This window comes from Rutilus rutilus (genome assembly GCF_951802725.1).
Source record: "Rutilus rutilus genome assembly, chromosome: 22".
In the NCBI taxonomy this organism is placed as follows: domain Eukaryota; kingdom Metazoa; phylum Chordata; class Actinopteri; order Cypriniformes; family Leuciscidae; genus Rutilus; species Rutilus rutilus.
In genome coordinates this window covers 31451428-31471808 of record NC_140227.1, presented here as the reverse complement: position 1 = coordinate 31471808, position 20381 = coordinate 31451428, and the positions used below count along the sequence as shown (strand labels likewise).

Below are 20381 nucleotides of genomic sequence, written 5' to 3'. Positions count from 1 at the left end.
AATATTATATAGATAATATGAGTTTATATTATGATTATTTTAATATGTATAATTTATAATTTATGGATTCATTAAGTAAATACAAAATTATATATCAATTAAACAATCAATTATGAAATATACACGTGAATAAACAGATTGTTTGTTCATTTTTGCTAACATTTATCAAATTTGACATTATAACGGATTTATTCTGTAAATATAAAATCATATAATAAAATACTATATATATATATATATACATATAAAATTAATATAAATATATTATATTTAATATATAGATTATATATTAAATAATATATGTATATTTTTTAATTATGATTTATACATGAAATTTTATATTCAATTTTTTATATCTATATATAAATTATATATTGAAAAATACAATATATATTAAAATATAAAAATATTATGAGTATAAATTAGTATAATATAATCAGTGGATAAAAATATAAATCCTTAATGTATATATATATATAGTATATGTTTAATTTTTTTTATTATTTGTATTTTTATAAGTAATTATATTTATAAATTTGGATTTATACATATAATTTGATTGTAAATTTTAACATATATATATATATATAATATAATTATATTATGAATTATATATTAAAAATTCCAATATATAAATAATATGAGTAAATATTGTATATTATAATTTTTTAATAAGTATAACAAAAAAAATCAATGTATAAAAATATAAATCATATAAACAGATTTAGATCCGGAGAGTGGGTCAAAGATGTGGACACACACTGCTGATGTCAAACACATCATGAGGAGTGCAGTGATGTACCCGTGGACGAACTGCAGGCGTAACCCCTCGTCTGGAGCTTTCTGCCTCTTCAGAGATCCGGCCAGCTTCTTCTTGAGCTGAGGAAGATCTTCCTTATACACCTGAGGGCAGATCAGGACAACAGTTACAGGGGAAATCCACACGCAACATATTCAGAGATTCAAGCATAAAGGGCAACAGTAGGGAAGCGTCCAGCCAATCAGCTGTGAAAATAATGAGGAACGGGATTAAAGCAGCGGAGCATGTGTGTTACATAACAGCCTCTCATTCTTGCCTGACGCTCGTAGTTCATCTGGGCTTCTTGCTCGATGTCTGAGTCCAGTTCGGGAACGTCGGAGAGGTCGGAGTCGGATTCGCCGCTGTTGGAGTCGGCGTAACCCTCTGTGAACGGAAAACACTGTCAAAACTGTGTGTCTCAACTCTAAATTATAAGAGGAAATCGTTAGAAAGTGCAATTAAAAAAAAAATTATAATTGTGTAGGACATCTTATTTTTTTATTAAGAAGAAAATGTTGGTTTTGGTGTTTCTAATTGATGCCTGTTGATTTTTGACTGATCAACTGATCAATGAAAATTATAAGAAGAAATCGTGATAATGTTCCTAAAGTGCAATTTTTTAAACATACTTGAGAAAGTTCTCAAATATTCGCAAGTTTTTTTATTAGGAAGAAAACAACAGGTTTTGCTGTTATCTAATTGATGCCAGTGGATTTTGACAAACACTCGCTGATCAACTGATCAATTGTTTTTCGCTGCCTGCAGATTACAGTAATTATCATAATATGATATATGATAATACTTAATTGTCTGAAAAAATATTCTTGCATCACAGTATCTAAACATGTTCACAAACTATGTTCACAATTACTAAACAAAAAATAAAATAAAAAACATGACAATGATATAAGCATGCACACTATTTTAGTCATATAAAGTTATTCTAACTTGTAGAGGTTATTTATGCTGATTTTAAGAACATTAATTTCATTTTGTCTTTAAATTTTAAATGTCTTTGTCTAAAAATAAGAACATTCTAAAATGTTTTTGAGAATACAAAATATCCTTAACTTTTATGTAAGACATTTTTTGAATTTTATTTTAGTTAGAATTCTATTCTGTTTCATCTTAGACTAAACTTAACATTAAATGCAACATTAAAACTTCAATACTCATTTCAATTACACTTTATTTTAAGGTGTCCGTGTTACAGCGTAATTATATTTAAAGTCCCCCTGTGGTGTAAATCCAGCTTTTAATGTTGTTTATGTGTCTATGTGGTGTTTTTAATATGCTTTAAGACAAAGCATGTGTAAGTTCATAAGTCGACACCATTGCTGAGTATTTCCTCCTTAAAACTGCAGTGAACCAAAGACAGTCTCAAACACACACTTTGAAATCGCTGGTGTTTCTGACGTCACAAACTACCTTGTAACCAATCAGATCAACGTGTGATCGTCAACCAGTGGATCTCTGAGCTGAGCGAGTGAGTGGAGGCGGGGCTCATTTGCATATTCATAGAACCACGCATACCAAATGAGGCGAGGGTGTCAAGTTACATTCAAGATATTTTAAGAACAGAAGACTTTTTTTTCAAGGAAAAAACACCTAAATATGTCATTTTGGTGATCAAAGATGAGTTTTAAGGGATACAATTATTGACTACAGGGGAACTTTAAGTATAATAATTAACTACATGTACTTACTATAGGGTTAGGGTGCGTTTAAGGTTAGTTGCATGTAATTATGCATAATTTATAGTTATTACTACAGTAACTACATGTAAAATGTGTAACAAGGACACTGTAAAATAAAGGGTAAAATTTTACAATAAGGTTCATTAGTTAACATTAGTTAATGTATTAACTAACATCAACTAATTATGAGCAATACTGTATAAGTTAATCTTTGTTAATGTTAATAAAAATACAGCTGTTCATTGTTTGTTCATGTTAGTTCAAACTAATGTTGACAAGATCTTAATAAAGTATTAGTAAATGTTGAAATTAACATTAACAAAGATTAATAAATGCTGTATACGTGCAGTTCATTATTAGTTCATGCTAACGGATGTAGTTAACTAATGTTAACTAACGAACCTTATTGTAAAGTCCTCATTTCTATTGAGTTTAAGGATTAGATCACCTTGCAACAGTGGCTCCAAAACACCATTCATGACTCCTTCCGGCAGAAACCTCCACTGAAACACGGAGTGATCCGCTCCGCCCGTGCTCAGCACCCACTGCAGGTCATGTGACCAGCGCACATTGGTCACATGGGCCGAGTGGCCGATGTATTTCTTGAATTTGGCAGCTAAAAGAATCAGAATTGTTAGCGCACACACCGGTTTATTTGTGTTTGGATCACAGCGGGATAAGTCTGGATGACTAAAGCAAAGCAAAGCAAACATTATAAACCGCAGTGTGCACCGGCTCAAGCTGACCTTTCTTAAGACACGGGAATCTGAAGAGCTTGACCAGGCCGAAGTCGTCGCCCGTCACCAGAACGGCACTGCTGTAATTGGCGTCCACAGAATTGATGTCATTGACGTTGGAATATTTAGGCCAGATGCCGTTCACCTCCGGCCCGAGAACACAAGTCCACGTCATCCAGTGGATTCCTTTGGCTTCCTCCTTCGTCAGGAATTTACCGGCTAAAAACACGGAACAATGGATTACATCAGGTCTCCTTCATTTATACAGCGCTTTTAACAATATAGACTGTTTCAAAGCAGCTTTACAGTGATAATAGGAAATTAAAGAAACAGAGATTAATTTGGATTTAATCCAAAAGCATCTCCTCCTCTTCCTCTTTCAAAGTGCAAAATGTGTTTTAGGTGGACAGATTAAAGGGATAGTTCACTTTGAAATTAATTTTTGATATGTTTTAGCTTACCTCAAGGGCATCCAAGATGTAGGTGTCTTTGTTTCCGCAGTAGTTTCAATTTTGATATTTTTAGGTCAAACCGTTCTTGTCTGTCAGTCATATAATGCAGGTCGATGGTCACTGTCTCAAAACACAAGCACAGAGTCCAAATTAAAACAATTCCCCATCGTAAGTACACATTGATGGCCTAAGACACGAAACGAGCGGTTTGTGTGAGAAAACGAACAGTATTTATATCGTTGTTATCTCTTGAAAACAGCACACGTCCAAATGATCTGACGGCGCGGGCGGGTATAGATATATACATAGAAGTCGCCTTGGCTACGGTTTCGTTCCAATGAACTGCAGTAGCGAAGGCGACATCTAGTGTATACATCTATAACCGCCAGCGGGCGGGTATAGATATATACACTAGATGTCGCCTTGGCTACGGTTTCGTTCCAATGAACTGCAGTAGCCAAGGCGACATCTATGTATATATCTATACCCGCCCGCGCCGTCAGATCATTTGGACGTGTGCTGTTTTCAAGAGATAAAAACGATATAAATACTGTTCGTTTTCTCACACAAACCGCTCGTTTCGTGTCTTAGGCCATCAATGTGTACTTATGATGGGGAATTGTTTCATTTGGACGATGGGGAATTGTTTTAATTTGGACTCTGTGCTTGTGTTTTGAGACAGTGACCACAGACCTGCATTATATGACTGACAGACAAGAACGGTTTGACCTAAAAATATCAAAATTGAAACTACTGCGGAAACAAAGACACCTACATCTTGGATGCCCTTGAGGTAAGCTAAAACATATCAAAAATTAATTTCAAAGTGAACTATCGCTTTAATACAGGACAAAGAACATCAATAAATGTAGGATGTTGGAAAATAACAATGTCTTTTCTGTTCACCAAATGCTTTTTAATCTTCGCTATTGCTTCAATGCAAATGAACAAGCGCGCCGTTATTTGTTGTGTAGTGACGTGTGTGTTCAAGTTAGCCAGATATGAGCAGATTCTGCGTAATACACTGTATTTAATACATGTGACCCTGGGCCACAAAACCAGTCACATGGGTCAATTTTTAAACATTTAAAACATCTAAACATTGAGAAAATCTCCTTTAAAGTTGTTCATTTATGTTCACGAGTGTGCTGCACTCACTCACAGAAATACATGTTTTATATATTTACAGTAGGAAATTTACTAAATATCTTCATGGAACATGATCTTTACTGAAAATCCTCATGATTTTTGGCATAAAAGAAATAATTTTCGATAATTTTGAGCCATACACTGTATTGTTTATTGCCTCAGATATACCCGTGCGACCCGAGACTGGTGACGTGATCCAGGGTCACATGTATGATGAGTATTTGCGCTAAATCTGTGCAGATTTGTCTTAAACGAACTTCACCAGTAAAGTAAACGTAAGCCCCTTTCACACAGCGCGATGATGCCGGGAAATTGCCCGAACGCCTTCTGTGTGAACGCAAACACGACCCGGGATTGACCCGGGTTGGGGACCTAGTAACATTGCCGTGTTCAGTCCCGGAACGCGCGCTGTGTGAACAAAAGCCGTAATAATGCCGTGTCGTAGTGATGACGCTGAAGCCGGGATCGTTCGCCAGCTGTGAAACGGTACGTAATGCGCAAGTTCATGATCGAATCAGAGAAAAGTGTGGTTTAAGACGCTGCTGAGACATTACAAGTCACATCGATGTCACGTGTCTTTACGGGATTTTTACGGGGTTGTGTGTGAACGCACTCTCAGATCCCGGAAAATCACTGGCAGTGTGAACGAACCAAAATCAAACGAACCCGGGTCAGATCCCGGGTCACTTTATCTGTGTATTTTCAGGAATCTCCGTGTGAAAGAGGCTATACTAACACGCCAAATTGTCTCGTGATTTGACAGCGTTTCCCGCCACAGTTCATTTTTACCCACATCTGGCGGATTGGCGGGTATTAATTTGGATATTATCACAAAAATATGAACTGTTTTCAACATAATCATAAATGTTTCTTGAGCAGCAAATCATCATATTAGAATGATTTCTGAAGGATCATGTGGCAGTGTCTAAGGTGTCTCTGCTAATTTGAAGAAAACATGAAGCGTTGTGTCATAAATGGCGTGTAAAGGATCATACTTGGCATCCTGTAGAAGAACCGTTCTCCAGCGCCATCGTTGGTCTGCAGGAATCGGCTGTCCACGGACCAGTCCAGGTGCGTTATGAAGCATGTGGACTTGTTGCACTCCCCCACTTTTTTATAGCGTTGGGCCACGGCGTAGATGTCCACAAACCCGTCGTTGGAGCCCACGGCCAAGTAAGATCCATCGGGAGAGAACTTGAGCTCGTGAATGACCTCCTTTCTGTCCTTGATGTGGACCACCTCCGTCATGTCCCTTAGACAGCAGGAGAAACTCTCAGCTTCTGCATGTGCATCTGAAATAATGAAGTGTGGTGATCTACATTCAGTTACCTGACCCGGAGAACAGTGAAAGAGCCGTCCTTCATGCCGAGAGCGAGCTGGGAGCCGTCGTTGTTGAAGGAAACACTGCGGACGGCCTCTTCCATGTTGCAGCGAGCGATTAATGTGTGTTCGGATAAACTCCACAGTCTGACGGCACAAACAACGGGCTTGTTAGATGAACATTAACCCAATGCAACCTCTGTGCCCCCATACCACCTCGTCCTTTTATTTATTTATATATATATATATATGTGACCCTGGATCACGTCACCAGTCTCGAGTCGCACGGGTATATCTAAAGGTCAATAGCCAACAATACATCATATGGGTTAAGATTATCCATTTTTCTTTTATGCCAAAAATAATGAGGATATTCAGTAAAGATCATGTTCCATGAAGATATTTAGTAAATTTCCTACCGTAAATATATAAAACATGTATTTGTGTGAGTGAATGCAGCACAATCGTGAACATAAATGAACAACTTTAAAGGAGATTTTCTCAATGTTTCCATTTTTTTGCATCTTCAGATTCCAGATGTTCAATAGTTGTATCCAAGGGCGAAATTGTCAATCACACATTGGGGGGGACAGCTGTGTACTTGGTACCTCTAGGGGGGTCCGGGGGCATGCTCCCCCGGAAGAAAATTTTGTACATTTTAAAGGTAAATTCATTAATCTGGTGCACTTTGAGTCACCCGAATCCACTGTTAAAAATAAATAATCCACCCGCAAACCGCCCGAACCTATGATATTCTCTGATTTAGATATCTGCATCTGATCATCACATTACAATTATTCAAATTCTTAGTGTTAAGCATGATAATATGGTAACATATCACACTGACATGCTGATTTAAAATGAACATTTATTTAAAATAAAAGTTCTTCTTTTGGCAAAATTATATTTCCTTAATAGCCTAAACAGAGGCTTTACTCCCTTCAAACTTAAAATTGTCCATTTTTCATTACATCACTGTTTGAAAACACTCAGAATAGTTTTTTGTACCTTTATAAAGGGCATTTTCCCCCCTAATTTTATTAACTGTATGCTCCATCTTTCATTTCAAATTCTTAAATTTGATAAATATATCCAATTAAAATAATAAGACACTAGGCTGTTACCAATCAAATTAAATAATTTACATTGAAAAATTATAACTGTATTAAATTAGATTATTTTAAATATTTTTATAACCGCAACAGAACCATCACGGTGGGGAAAGTGTATCTGACCATGTGACTGTCTGTCCGAGTTTTGTCGAGAGCCGGAGGCGGCACGAAATTTGACGGAGGCAGCCGCCTCATAATTCTCTATGCAGGAAAAACTCTGGCAATACCCATAAATGGAAACATAAATTTACAACTGTACTTCGGTTTCTCTGCGAGGACACCGCCGTCACCTGCCATATGAGATTTCACCATGTGAGACGACACCGCCGTCACCTGCTCTGTCAGATTTCGCGCTCCTACTCTTCTTCTGTTTGGTTTTTCCTAACTCACTGACGGTGCACGAGCTACTAAAGGTATAGGGAAAACATGACATGGATTTCAGGAGAAATAGGTTTTGTTAATGTATAGTGTAAGGCCAGTCGAATGGATTTGGGAAATGGACCGGCCGGGATTTTATATTTTCGGAGCTGGAAAGAAAGACGTATTTGCAATCACATCGATATTGCCCGCATAATCATCAGAGCCGGACAGTAACGGAGTACATTTACTTGAGTACAGTACTTAAGTACAATTTTGAGGGATCTGTACTTTACTCGAGTATCATTTTTGGGGAGTACTCATGACTTTACTCAAGTACATTTGAGAGGCAAATATTGTACTCTTTACTCCACTACATTTCTATCCATAACTGTGAGTACCCGTTACTTCTTCAAAAAAAAAAAGGAAAAAAAAAAAAAAGGAAAAAAGAAACATCTCGGAAACCCTCTCAAATGTGATTGGATTGTGCAGGTGCCACTGATTGGGACAGCCTATCAGCAATCACCTTCAGCTTTCCGCCAAAGTCAACTCCATGGTCAGATTTAGATAAGAGATGAAACCATGGACGAAACAATGGATGAAGACGCAGCAGGACCATCCCGGGAGCGATATTTTTTTTCCCAGGATGGTAGGGGTCAGGGAAGACCCCAGTGACAGCATCACTGGGGTCTTCCCTGACCCCTACCATCCTGGGAAAAAAAATATCGCTCCCGGGATGGACCTGCTGCGTCTTCATCCATTATTTAGGGGCGGGGTTATGGAGGTCATAAGACCCCCAGTGATGGGTAGGTTTAGGGGTGGGGTTAGGGGTAGGTCATCAGACCAATCAGGGATGACTTCCCTAATGAATATTCATGAGTCTTCCCCTACCATCCTGGGAAAAAAAATATCGCATCCAGGGAATGTGCCAAACCGTGGCCCCATCTCGCCAGACTATTTCAATTTTCTGAACAAGTTAATGATAGTTTTCGCTTCCAGTGTTTGCTGTGTTTACCAATGTAAGCACTGTGGCAGTAGTAATGCAAATTTTTGAAAATGTACTCTTCTACTCTTGCACTTTTAAAAACAAGTACTTTAGTACTTTTACTTAAGTAGACATCTGACTGTAGTACTTTTACTTGTACTTGAGTAAAATTTAGCAAGGGGTATCTGTACTTTTACTCAAGTAATGTAGCTTTGTACTCTGTCCGCCTCTGATAATCATACAGTATGATCAAATATTGGGGGGGACAAATTGTCCTTCTTTGAATATTGGGGGGGACGTGTCCCCCTGTCCCCCCATAGAATTACGCCTATGGTTGTATCTCGACCAAATATTGTCCTATCCTAACAAACCACACATCAATGGAAAGCTTATTTATTCAGTTCAGATGATGTATAAATCTCAAATTTAAAAAAATTGGCCCATGTGACTGGTTTTGTGGTCCAGGGTCACATATATACATGTATAATTATAAATATATATATATATTTTTTAATCTTCTCTCTCTTCTTTTCTTTCATTTTCGCTCAACAACCTCACCATTTCTCTGATAATTTATTTTTATTCCTTTTTTTTTATCACATCTTGGATTATTACTATTGCTATATTTATATATATATATATATATATATATAGATAGATAGTATGTATAATGAGAATTGTTCTATGAAACTTATAATAGAGATATACACATACTCAACACAATTTTACACACACACTTCACATAATTACACGTACATCCTTTCTGTTTTATGTGTTTTGTATTGATGGTATCGTCTAACTGTATTCTGCTTTAATAATAAAAAAATAGGTTAAAAAAAAAAAGACAGAAAAGTAATTTATCAGAGAAATGGTGAAAGATGAAATTTAAAAGGGAAAACCCCAAACATGACATTTCTAGCTCCGCTCTACAGTGTGAGCTGATGTGGAATAGAGTGAGTCCTCTGGACTGACCGCACAGATCGATCATCGCTGCCTGTGACGGCCAGAGGTTGTTTGGGATGCAGGTCGAGCGCCCAGAGTTCCCCTTCTGAGTGACCCTGCATGATCAACAGCGGCTTATCTCGCTCTCGCACCATCACCTCGAAGATCTCGCTGTCCTGAGTTCCTGCTAGGATCCGGTCCGCTCTCCAGCACACACTGCGGATGGACAGACCTGGAAGAGAAAGAGTCAATCAGGGGTGTTTCCCGAAACCATCGATCCAACGAACATTCGCAAACAGCATCGCAGAGTTGTGTGTTTGAGCGACAGATCTCGACCTGTGGTTAGAAGCAGAGTTTCTAGATTGCATGACATGTGGACTTAAGAAATCCTGATCTTGAGCAAAATAAGCAAGCTGACATTCAGTACAACCTGTGTCTTTCATTTAGAATACATACAAATGTCATTTACGTCTTTGAGTTTTTTAAGAGATTTAAAGCGTCGTTTTTGAAGAGTGTGCATGTGTGAACGAGCTCTAGTGTAAGAACGAGTCGATGATTGAATCTGGAAATAAAGCGAAATAACTGAGAAGAATGAGCAATAGTCCTCAGATGCATGTCTGTAATGTATAGAAAAACATCTAGCGTTAATTCGATCTCAAACAGTTTCATTAAAAGAAGTTATTACTCCAACACATGCGTGACATCGTTAACTAATGAGGTTGAACGACCAATTTGTGACAATATGGTTTCGGGAAACAGTCGAGACTCGCTAGTTGATTTCCTCATCGCTCTATGATAGTGAAGCGGCGAGTTACGGTGTTATACGGGAAACACACCCCTGATCAGTCACATAAATCCTGAGATCCAAGAAGCCCATCGTTCTGCTGAGACTGAGATATCTGGTCACTGGATAATATGAGGTTTGGGATTTGGGATTTATAGCTTTAGTCATGGCAGACGCCACATTTAATTTTTAACAACTTCTATAGCATCTTCCCTATACGTCCATGTGATATTGGTGTCCGGGCGTCTCATCCAGCTTTAAGGAGCATTCTGGGATCAGGACCAGCTCAGTGTCCCTCAGTTTGCAAAAACAAGCAAATGTGAAATAATTATTTCAAAAATCTGGATTATCTTTGATATTGCGGTTTTATTTTAGAGTCATTTGTAAAATAAATGACTTGAATTATATTAACAATATTCAGTTAAATATATATTATTCATCTGTTTTAGGATTTATTTTTACGCGATTTAAAAAAAAATGGACGACTTAAAATATATTTATGATATTTATGATTTGTTTATGGATTTTTAGAGTCATTTATAAAATAAACGACTTGAACTATATTAATAATATTCAATTATGTATATAATATTAATCTGTTTTAGGATTGAGTGTCTGTCTGAGTGATTTTTAAAAATGGATGACTTAAAATATATTAATGATATTTAAATATATAAATAACGTTCATCTGTTTGGGGATTTTTAGTCATTTGTAAAATAAATGACTTGAATCATATTAATAATATTCAATTGTGTAAATAATATTTATCCATTTTAGGATTCTTAGAGTCATTTGTAAAATAAATGACTTGAATTATATGAACAATATTCAGTTAAATAAATATTATTCATCTGTTTTAGGATTTATTTTTACACGATTTAAAAAATATATTCAAATATATTAATGATATTTAAATATATAAACAACTCATCTGTTTTAGGATTTTTAGAGTAATTTGTAAAATAAATTACTTAATTTATATTAATAATATTTAATTATGTAAATAATATTGATCTGTTTTGGGATATTTAGTCATTTCTAAAATAAATGACTTGAATTATATTAATAATATTCAATTATATAAATAATATTCATCTGTTTTGGAATTTTAATGTGTTTTTATCTGATGCATTTTCTGCATCAAATCAACCCTTTACTAAGAAGAAAAAATAAAGACTGTGGACAAAGAAAAACACACACACACACACACACACAGAATTTAAACCAGTAAAAGCGAACCAGTAAGTTTATCCACCGAGGAAATTAACCCAGTTAAGACACCTTACAACTCAAATGATTTTTTTCATGGTGCAATTAATATAAGCAGAAAACACAAGCTTCACACTCAAAGGTGGTTTGCTGGTGTTTTCAGCAGGGCAGAATTTAATTGGCTCGTTAACTGAGTGTAAAACCCCCGAAACTCAAGCGATACGGCTGAATAACTCAAAAACATGCCACATCCAAAGTCTAAATTGGACAAGCCAGCAAAATGTCAAGTAAACAAACTCAGCGTGGATCGTTTGCCTTCGCTTCACACTTTGGGAGAACTATGTCTATACTGGACGTGTTTAAACTAAAACAGACCCAAACGAGTCAATAGTCATCGTCTAGTGAGAGTATATACATATATGAAATGAATGTGGAGAGATGAGAATGTTTACGTTCATGTGGAGATCTCAGGCTGGGACTGTCGGATGTGAGATTACTGGGCTGTGTTTCTCTCAGACTCTCAGCTAAACTTTAGTGCTGTCATATGAAGAAACGTTCTTTCCTGCAGGAAGCATTCGGCGAGGTTTGGGGATTTTGGTTTCAGACCAAAAGATTTTGGTTTTTGACCAGACCTGATCGTTCGTTATCCCACCCAATTATCTGACAGTGTTCTGCTGGGAAACCGGTGACGGCTTCATTACTACAAGACTAACATCCGCTGAAAACACTGTCACTCGGGCCGTGTAAGCGCAGGCGATGTTTCCATGGTGACTGGATCCCTTATAGACTGGCTTTCCCATATGGAGTCAAATCAATCTCTTCCTGTTTAAAACCGTCTGCTTTATTGATCAGATATTGCTTTTGTAATCTAGATCACTGAATGCAATTTCCTTGAAAAAATGGTCAATTATGGAAGATGCATTTGTGGTTTGTTGCATGAAAGCCCATGATTCACACAAACGGAATCACAGAATCCAGGAAATACGCAGAATGTCACAGAATTTGGCCAAATTTGTAGTAGGGTGAATGTGTGAATATTAAAGCACAGAATCTCACAGGTCTTTACAACAAACCATCAAAATAAAAGTTATTTTTTAAGGAATAACACACAGTTGTTCAACAGAAAACCTCTGTTGTGCAGCAATTTGTTTGCCAAAAATGAAAGAAAACAGTTAAAAAATGTTTTTATTAAAGATCCATTAAATGGTTAAATTAGCAGTCATTTGATTTCCACCGTTTTTGATAATAAATTTGTATTAAATCATCATTAAAACTAAAGAAAAAAGGGCACTATTGCTAAAATTGTAATAAACTATTAAATTATTAAAGTTTTATGAATTCAATTGATTAAACATCCTTTTTGATTATTAAAATGTATTAAACCATTACAAACAGAATCCCGGGAAATTAAAAACACCTTTCAAAGTGATTACGTAATGTGTGGCGCATCACAGCTAGTGCAAGACCAGCATTTGTGGTTAAAAGTATATAAATGTTTATTGTTTTTATAAAATGGCGGATGGTTTGTCTAGATAAGACTCTTATTCCTCGGCTGGATCGTGTCGAGACTTTGAAGCTGCACTGAAACTCACATTTAAACCTTCATTGGAAGTTGGACCCCATTGAAGTCACTATATGGAGAAATATCCTGGAATAGAATAGTATTTTTTCCTCAAAAACCTTCATTTCTTTTCCACTGAAGAAAGAATTTTTTATAATTTAAAATGACATTTTTTTTATTCTGAAGTGAACTAATCCTTTAAACTACTTCACAATCCATGATATGTTCACTTTAAAGTGATGTTTTTACCTTTATAACCCTGTTCCGCCTCCCTGAGATCGATCTTGGTGATGGGTTTGAAATCCACATCCCACAGCCTCACACATCCATCACGCCCACCTGTGGCGAAGCCTTCTTCACACGAATGCATGCTGAAGATCCCAGCCTGAGAAACAAGAAGAGTTTACAAACAGGTCTGAACCGTCGACACATGATGCTGATTTCACTTATGGTGCTGATTTCACTAATGTTGCTGATTTTTACTAATGCTTATGTTGCTGATTTCACTAATGTTGCTGATTTCACTAATGCTTATGCTGCTGAATTCACTAATGTTCCTGATTTCACTATTGTTTATGATGCTTAATTCACTAATGTTGCTGATTTCACTAATGTTTATGCTGCTGAATTCACTAATGTTGCTGATTTCACTAATGTTTATGATGCTGAATTCACTAATGTTGCTGATTTCACTAATGTTTATGATGCTGAATTCACTAATGTTGCTGATTTCACTAATGTTTATGCTGCTGAATTCACTAACGTTCCTGATTTCACTATTGTTTATGATGCTTAATTCACTAATGTTGCTGATTTCACTATTGTTTACTGTATGATGCTGAATTCACTAATGTTGCTGATTTCACTATTGTTTATGATGCTGAATTCACTAATGTTGCTGATTTCACTAATGTTTATGATGCTTAATTCACTAATGTTGCTGATTTCACTATTGTTTATGATGCTTAATTCACTAATGTTCCTGATTTCACTATTGTTTATGATGCTTAATTCACTAATGTTCCTGATTTCACTATTGTTTATGATGCTTAATTCACTAATGTTGCTGATTTCACTAATGTTTATGCTGCTGAATTCACTAATGTTACTGATTTCACTAATGTTTATGATGCTGAATTCACTAATGTTGCTGATTTCACTAATGTTTATGATGCTGAATTCACTAATGTTGCTGATTTCACTAATGTTTATGCTGCTGAATTCACTAATGTTCCTGATTTCACTATTGTTTATGATGCTTAATTCACTAATGTTGCTGATTTCACTATTGTTTACTGTATGATGCTGAATTCACTAATGTTGCTGATTTCACTATTGTTTATGATGCTGAATTCACTAATGTTGCTGATTTCACTAATGTTTATGATGCTTAATTCACTAATGTTGCTGATTTCACTAATGTTTATGCTGCTGAATTCACTAATGTTCCTGATTTCACTATTGTTTATGATGCTTAATTCACTAATGTTGCTGATTTCACTAATGTTTATGCTGCTGAATTCACTAATGTTGCTGATTTCACTAATGTTTATGATGCTGAATTCACTAAAGTTGCTGATTTCACTTTTGTTTATGATGCTGAATTCACTAATGTTGCTGATTTCACTAATGTTTATGATGCTGAATTCACTAATGTTGCTGATTTCACTAATGTTTATGATGCTGAATTCACTAAAGTTGCTGATTTCACTAATGTTTATGATGCTGAATTCACTAAAGTTGCTGATTTCACTAATGTTTATGATGCTGAATTCACTAATGTTGCTGATTTCACTAATGTTTATGATGCTGAATTCACTAATGTTGCTGATTTCACTAATGTTTATGCTGCTGAATTCACTAATGTTGCTGAATTCACTAATGTTGCTGATGTCATTCATGTTTATGCTGCTGAATTCACTAATGTTGCTGAATTCACTAATGTTGCTGATGTCATTCATGTTTATGCTGCTGAATTCACTAATGTTGCAGGTGCAGGATGCAAACTACCATTGACCATCTGACCGCAGTGAATGATCATATAGCTGACATCTGGTGTGTACGCCAGAGGAGAACTGGCCCCCGACTGAGCCTGGGTTCTCCCAAGGTTTTTTTTTTTTCTCCATTAGGTCACCTGATGGAGTTTTTCGGTTCCTTGCCACTGTTGCCTTTGGCTTGCTCAGTTGGGGATACTTAATTTAATTAATCAATCAACAATACTATTGATCAGCATTACCAAACATGGACGTTTTACACTAGAAACTAACACTGATGTACTATTTTATTTAATACTGTGAAGCTGCTTTGATACAATCTGTATTGTGAAAAGCGCTATATAAATAAAGTTGACTTGACTTGACTTGTATATGGTGGGAGAGATGGTGTGTGATGTGTGAAGAGCTTCACTCACTCCGTGCGCTGCCTGTATGGTTCGTGTCAGATTCAGTCCTTTCCACACATAAATGTCTCCGTTAAGAGCTCCTGAATACGTCACTTCATCTTTGGCCGTTGCCAAGCACAGGATAGTTTGCAAGTCCCCCGTCTTTCCAAAAATCCCTCGTTTTGGCGTCAATGCATTGCCACATAATGTCCAAAACTATGAGACAAAAGAATAATGATCCTCTGAAAAACAACTTTTAATCACCATATCAAGACTTAAAGAGCACCTATTATGCTTTTGTTACATGTTAATCTGTCTTTAGTGTGTAATGTTGCTGTTTGAGCATGAAAAAGCTCTTAGTTCTTCTCTATATCAGTGTCAGTGTTTCTGAACTCCTGAAACCCCTCCATTGTAGTCTTGAGTTTCTTCCGGGATCGAACACGTCACAATATTCCTCATTATAATAATTCATACGCAGAATAAAGGGGCGGGGCCTGGTTGAGTTAGTCAGTAGTGTGTTAAACTGGCGGTTATGGTAAGTGGCGGGACATTTCCCAAACATGCTCGACCAATCATAACACACTGCTCCAGCCGACCAATCAGAGCACAGTGTGCTTTTCAGAAGGAGGGGCTTCATAGAGACAGGAAGTAAACAGAGCGTTACTGACAGACTGGGAAGAGAGGAGCCGCAACAATGGAGAATATGAGGAAAATAATCAACATTCAAGCAGGAAAACCTGTTCTAGTCGAGCCTAGAGCCTCAATATGACCTCTTTAAAATATATTGCAGAGTACTAAATTTGACAGAATTTTCACTTTTGAGAGTACTATTCCTTAAGTTTTTCAGTATGTTAATGCATTTTTTGATGTCTATGAAAAACATTGCATCTGCAGTAAAGACAAAAACAACAAAGGAAATAACGAATAAATTACAGCATCTTTCCGCTGATGCCTCATTTATTTATTCCCGAGAGCGCAGGAATCATCTTGGTTTGGAATGAACTTGTCTCAGGGGTTAGACTCACTTTAATGTGCTTGACTCCGCAGCTCACCAGCCTGTGCAGCACAAACGGGTCCCAGGAAATATCAAAGATCTGAAACCGCAGCACAAAGAGGTGGAATAAACACGTCAACACCTCCACAACATTAGCACCAAACTTGATCTAACAGAATAATCATAAATCAATGCACAAACAAACATGCACTAGGTATTGCATGACGTTTTTGAAAAATCCCTAACCATAAGGCATGAGCAATAATTACAGTGATGCTTGTTAATTAGCTAATAATTTAACAATTTGCAATAAGAACAATGGATGGAGCCTTTTATTCAACTATATTTTTCTTGTCCTTAATTTTAAACTATACATTTTTCTTTTAGATAGTCTCTGATTCCTTCACTATTATACTGATAAATTGTACAACTTGAATGCATAATACACAAACAATGATGCACTAGGTATTGTATGAAGGTTTTGAAAAATCCCTAACCATAAGTATGAGCAATAATTATAGTCAAGCTCGCTAATTAGCCTATAATTTAACCATTTAATTGAATGACAACAACAATACATGAAGCCTTTTAATCAACATGATTTTTCTTCTTTCCAAATATTTTTCAATAATAAACTATGCAATTATATTTCAAATATTCTGATAAATTATACACATTGGATGCGATGCAAGTTGCTTTGGATAAAAGCATCTGTCAAATGCATACATTTAAATGTAAAGGATTAATGTACAAATGCAATAAGAACAATGCATGCATACAAGCTATAAACTATGCATTTATCTATTCAAACAGTCTGATTTCTTTATTATTGGCATTCATTATCTGCAAATAAACATAAGCATTCCTGTTGCTCAAACCGTAGAGCTTCATGTGTTTAAATCCCAGGGAATGCATGAACGATATACTGTATACCTTGAATGCAATGTAAGTGGCTCTGGATAAAAGCATCAGCCAAATGCATAAATGTGAAATGCAAAATATATAAATTACAAATTGCTTTTATATTCCATCGGCAGTTTAGATTTTGGCAGTCGTGGCAGTGCAGTTGTTGAGCTGGAACAGCAGAGACACACACACACACACACACACAGAGCTGCAGGGTTTTAATGGCACCTTAGGGAGTTTTCTGGTGTCTGTGGATCTTCACTAAGCTTTTCTGTCATCTCAGCTGCGCCTTCAGCCTGTGTGTGTGTGTGCGTGTGTGTGTGTGTGTGTGTGTGTGTGTGTGTGTGAGTGAGAGTGTGTGTGTGTTTCAGATTAGAAAACATACTCTATCTGTCAGTTCATGCATTGAAATGCTCCTCTATATTGAAACATAACACAATAAGTTATTCATAACGCTCTTAACAGTTATCCATTCACATCACTGAGGTGTTGCATCTGTTGCTATGGAAACAGTCATACCATGTGTGAACCGTATGCATTTTTTTTTACTTTGTGCACTAGATCTTTCTGACATTATGAATAAAATGCTGGACTGATATCGGCACCGAAGATCAGTGCGTTCTCTCTTACCCTATCAGAATGTCCCGTGGCGGTGGCTAAGACACGCCCTTTTTTCCAGTCCCAAACGCACACCGTGTTTTTGGCATCAAGCCCCACCGAAGCTAAACGCTGATTATTCAAATACAAATGACAGGAGAAAATAAGCAGTTAGAAGCAGTTACTAAATATGACAAAAAACATGTTCATATTCAACTGGTCAATGATTATGTTAGTCTCGTTATACAAAAATATTTGAGAATGCCGCAACTGACCAATCAGAATCAAGTATTCCAGCAAAGTCATTATAGGGGCTTTCGCACCGGGTAGTTCTAGGAACTAGCCATCATGGTGGTTCCCCGAGAATTAATGGTTCCCCTGGGAACGTTTTCCTGGTTGCATTCGTAGGAACTCTGAAGTGACGTAAGTCGCGCTTGTTGTTGTGACTTTTATTTTGACGGCGCTGAGAACGCCAGAGCAAACAGTGCTCGCATTCTCCGTGTTCATTAGTGTACGATCTGTCTAACACTCCTGTCTAATACGTCATTAGATAGAACTGTTATACAGAGAAAGTAGACATTAATGAAGAGTTATTGGCGTATGGCGTGTGTTGATGTCCAGTGTTGATGAGCAGAAATACATGATCATGTTTCTCTTGGTCTCTTCAAAGCTGTGTTGGATTTTCTTCTCAGTGTAAAGATTAAGAGGCTCATCTATGACTGTTTTACATGTTCGTAGAGTTAGTTTGTGGAGTAAATATATAGGCTATAATCTGTGTTTACTGGTGCTGGTGTTTCGCGTGTGTTCGGCCAATCAGTGAACACTAACGTCACTGTAGTTCCTATAGCGCTGGTTTAGACCGACTCTGAAGTAGGAGTAAATGAGTTCCTCCTAGAACTAAAATCGTTTCCTCCTGCAGTGTGAACACGCCAATAACCGGGAACTTCCACCAATAGTTCTAGGAACCATGAAAAGGTTCCTCCGGTGCGAAAGCTCCTTATTGGAACGGATTCGGGAGTGTTTTGTCTCACCTGCCCGTCGGCGTCGAAGGCCAGACAAGCCACACCGTGTGTGTGAACGTCTCTCAGGATGGACACCGTCGTCAGTGTGTAAGAGTCCCACACACAGATATACGGATCCTTCCCAACCTGACCTGTGGCCACCTGGATCTTATCCGGATGCAGCGCTAGACTGAGAACACAAGAGACACATGCTGTGAGTTACACCGAAAGAAAGAAAGAAAGTCTTTTCAGATTTGCTCTGAACCCCTCCACCTCCCCAGCTCCTCCTGCCTAGAGCAAAAGCATCAGTAATTAGCATCAGCATCAATAATCAGCAGCATATATACACTGTAAAAAATTTGTAACACTCCCCAATCAAAAATTTCAATTGACCGATAACATCTAAATTTTTCAATTGGCCCAAGTGAAATTCTGTAAATTCTAAAATTAAATGTACAGATTTTCACTTGGGCCAATTGAAAAATTTAGATGTTATCGGTCAATTGAAATTTTTGATTGGGGAGTGTTACAAATTTTTTACAGTGTATATATAAAGAACAGCAAATTTAGAATTTTTTTTTCATATTTCTATATAATAATTCAAATATTATACAATATTAGTACTTATTATTTTTGACAGAACAGATCATTTAGAACTTAAAAATATTTGTCTTTAATCTTCTGATTTATGTGCCAGCCCACCAAAAAAATAAAAACCAATACAAACAAACAATCAAAAAGTGGCCGTTCTTGGTCCAAATAAAATGCGTCAAAAGTCTGAATATGAGACGTAAAGATGATTGTAAGGAATGAAATGAATCTCATTTAATCCAGAGCCATACATGAACACAGAAAAGTGTGATTACGTGACTAAACACACAAATGAAAGTGTGTGTGAGGAAGCCACAGCCGGATCAGCCCTGCATGTATGAGACGAGTGCTTCTGTCAACACTGAGCCTCCGCTCACTTCTCCTCCAACAGGAAGATGATCATAAAGAGGAACAGAGCTGACTCTCTCCAAGGCAACGGCTCTGCCACGGTGACGGCGCTCAGGGACGCTCTTCAGGAGTCCAGGCAGATAAACCTGTCAGAGACTGAGATCGCTGCCACACAAACACACATGTGGCCTAATCAGCCCAATTATTTAGACAAAATAAAGACAGAAAATGCTCATTTTGTTTCTGTGTTGACATTCTTCATTTTGAAACAGGAAGTTCAGTCAACAGTAGAGACATTTTATATATGCTATTTTTAAAGCACTTTAGTATTATTTATATACTATTATAGTATTTATTGTAATTTTGAATTAATTAATTATTTATATATTTTCTATATAGAATTAATTGTAGTACCTTTTTAAATTTTAGTATTTTTGTTTTTCATCTATATTTTATTTA

The 20381-nt window shown here is 36.6% G+C and overlaps 1 protein-coding gene across 1 annotated transcript in view; it reads right to left on the bottom strand.

Annotated features, from left to right (window-relative positions):
• eml6 (EMAP like 6) overlaps nt 1–20381 on the bottom strand; it is a gene marked incomplete at its 3' end in the record, with an annotated part of 73959 nt that overhangs the window by 35809 nt on the left and 17769 nt on the right. The window contains exons 2-13 of the mRNA XM_084395852.1: nt 19014–19173; nt 18016–18114; nt 16511–16579; nt 15516–15701; nt 13355–13490; nt 9581–9782; nt 6164–6301; nt 5830–6086; nt 3243–3452; nt 2945–3112; nt 1077–1183; nt 803–903 (exon numbers count right to left, since the gene is read on the bottom strand). Of these exons, the coding sequence (XP_084251978.1) occupies nt 803–903; nt 1077–1183; nt 2945–3112; nt 3243–3452; nt 5830–6086; nt 6164–6301; nt 9581–9782; nt 13355–13490; nt 15516–15701; nt 16511–16579; nt 18016–18114; nt 19014–19173 (1833 nt within the window). The remainder of the gene's footprint in view (nt 1–802; nt 904–1076; nt 1184–2944; nt 3113–3242; nt 3453–5829; nt 6087–6163; nt 6302–9580; nt 9783–13354; nt 13491–15515; nt 15702–16510; nt 16580–18015; nt 18115–19013; nt 19174–20381) is intronic.